The sequence below is a fragment of the Ipomoea triloba genome, chromosome 13 (assembly GCF_003576645.1).
Source record: "Ipomoea triloba cultivar NCNSP0323 chromosome 13, ASM357664v1".
NCBI lineage: Eukaryota > Viridiplantae > Streptophyta > Magnoliopsida > Solanales > Convolvulaceae > Ipomoea > Ipomoea triloba.
This window is the reverse complement of record NC_044928.1, coordinates 26,621,578-26,624,189: the sequence shown is the minus strand read 5'-3', so window position 1 is coordinate 26,624,189 and position 2,612 is coordinate 26,621,578. Positions and strand designations below refer to the sequence as shown.

Genomic DNA, 2,612 nt, shown 5'->3' with positions numbered 1-2,612 from the left:
ACCATATTAACATTATCATATATTACCATAATAATATTATAGGATGGATAATTAATAAAATAATAAAATAATAAATAAATAAAATAAATGGTTTTACCAAAATATCCCTAAGTTTTGGGGGGAAAATTTGGGAGGAGGAAAATGTTTTTATATATAGTATAGATGTAATATAAGTAGGATTAATGATTATTATTTATAGGCTATGTTTGGCAAACCTAGCTGAAATGGTAGCTGAAAGCTGAAAATTAGCTGAAAGCTGAAAAACTATAAGCTCGAAGCTGAAATTTGAAGAGTTGTTAAGCTAGCTGTTATGCTTAAAAGTGTTTGGTAAAATTAGCTTTTTGATAAGTTGATAAATGTAAAAGGACTAAAAATGACATCTACATAAAAGTTAAATAATTTTAAATTTAAATAGGTTTGTTTACATATTAAAATATAAAATAATGAAATCAATATAATTTAATAAAATATAAAGTAAAAAAATATATTTAAAAATATATAAAGTAAAACAAAATGTTTATAATTTATAAAATTAGTTCATACAAAAATTATTGTTCAAATACAAATATCAAATTAAAATTACTACGAAACATATTGAAGAAAAAAATAACAAAAGAGTTTTAATTGGGAGGGATAAATGATGTCATTTATTTAAAATAATAAGGATAAAGATGGAAAAAAGTTAAGAAGCTACTAGCTTATTTTTGAAAAGAACCTGAAGTAGCGTTTCAAAATAAGCTCTTATTTTAAGCTACTAGCTTATTTTGAGAGCATTACCAAACAAAGCTTATAGCTTATTAGTAGCTTAAAATAAGCTATAAGCTCTGCCAAACACATCCATAATGTAACAAGAACCCCTAATATGAATCATTTCCGTATTCTTATTTCTTGTAGAGATCTAAGCCCAAAATATGTATGAATAGACCATCACGAGCAATACAATACCTATATTGTAATTAAAAAAAATTGTAAGCAAACTTTAAAAATCCAACTTAGATTGAATTGTTTCTTGGATCGAAAATTATAATTACAAAATACAAGTCTTTGATTTTAATTTGAAAATTTTTAATATAATTACTATGTATGATAATAATTGTCATAAAATACAAATTTTTGGATTTTTTTTCAGAAGTTTTAGAGGTTTGATTATAATTAAGGTTTGAATTTTTTCAAATCTTGTTGGAATTGAGTCACCTATTGGGAAATCGCAGGTAAAGCCATTGATACAAGAAAGAATGCTCTCAGGAGCTGCTGTCTCCCTGCTCTCCCTCGTACGTAAACATGAATTCAACCGTACAGCAATCCAACAACTCCACTCTCATTTGATCTTTTGCACCTCAACGCCGATCATACTCACTCTTTGGAACTCTGTTCTCCGCCACTACTCCCTCGGTTCTTTCCCCCAAGAAGCTCTTTTCCTCTTTCAGCATCTGCAGCGCAGATTGAGACCCAAGTTCTTCTTCGATAGCTTCGCTTATTCTTTCCTCATTAAAGCTGCTGCTAATCTAACCCAACCCAGTATCGGAAAACAGGTGCATTGCCTGAGCTTTAAATCTGGGTTTCATTCTCATGTTTATGTGCAAACTGCCTTGGTTGATATGTATGTTAACTGTGGGTGTCTTGTGGAGTCCCAGAATGTGTTCGACGAAATGCCTAGCAGAAATAGTGTGACTTGGAATGTGTTGATTACTGGGCTTATCAAGTGGGGTGAGCTTGGGTTTGCTCAGGCTGTTTTCAATGCGATGCCGGAGAAGAATGTGGTTTCTTGGACGGGTATTATTGATGGGTACACACGGACGGGCAAGTTCAATGAAGCTTTGCTGTTGTTCCATAAAATAGTGGTGAGAGAGGGGATTAAACCAAGTGAAGTGACTCTTTTGGCGATTTTCCCTGTTGTTTGGAACCTTGGGCATCTCAAGTCTTGCCAAATGCTGCACGCTTATGGGGAGAAAAGTGGGATCAACTCTTTCGATATCCGCATTATGAACTCCCTTGTGGATGCATATTCCAAGTGTGGGAGCATAAACTATGCTTCGAAAGTGTTCGATGATATATCAGATGAAAGGAGGAATTTGGTGTCATGGACATCAATAATATCAGGATTCGCAATGCACGGGATGGCCAAAGAAGCTTCGAATGGTTTTAGGATGATGCAGAGTGCAAATGTAAAACCAAATCAGATTACATTCTTAAGTGTACTACATGCTTGTAGCCATGGTGGTTTGGTGGATGAGGGTGTCGAGTTTTTCGGAAAGATGGTTCATGACTTTGCGCTTCAACCAAATATTAAACATTATGGAAGCTTGATAGATATGTTGGGGAGGGCAGGGAGATTGGAAGAAGCAGAAAGGATGGCTTTGGAGATACCTAATGAGATCTCCAATGTTGTGATTTGGAGAACACTATTGGGTGCTTGTAGTTTCAATGGAAATGCAGAGTTGGGACAGAGGGTTATGCAGAAGATTCTGGAGTTGGAGAGAACATATGGTGGTGATTATGTGTTGCTTTCTAATATTTTTGTTGATAATGGTAGGTATATAGATTCTGAGGAGGTTAGGAGATTAATGGATGAAGAAAATGCACAAAAGGTGCCTGGTTTTAGTTTTGGATAA

At 34.0% G+C, this 2,612-nt stretch overlaps 1 protein-coding gene across 1 annotated transcript; it reads left to right on the top strand.

Annotated features, from left to right (window-relative positions):
* Nucleotides 1-1,235: 1,235 nt before the first annotated feature.
* LOC116001421 (pentatricopeptide repeat-containing protein At1g09220, mitochondrial-like) lies at nt 1,236-2,612 on the top strand. Its single transcript, XM_031241300.1, has one exon. The coding sequence runs from the start codon at nt 1,236-1,238 to the stop codon at nt 2,610-2,612; it is 1,377 nt and encodes a 458-aa protein (XP_031097160.1).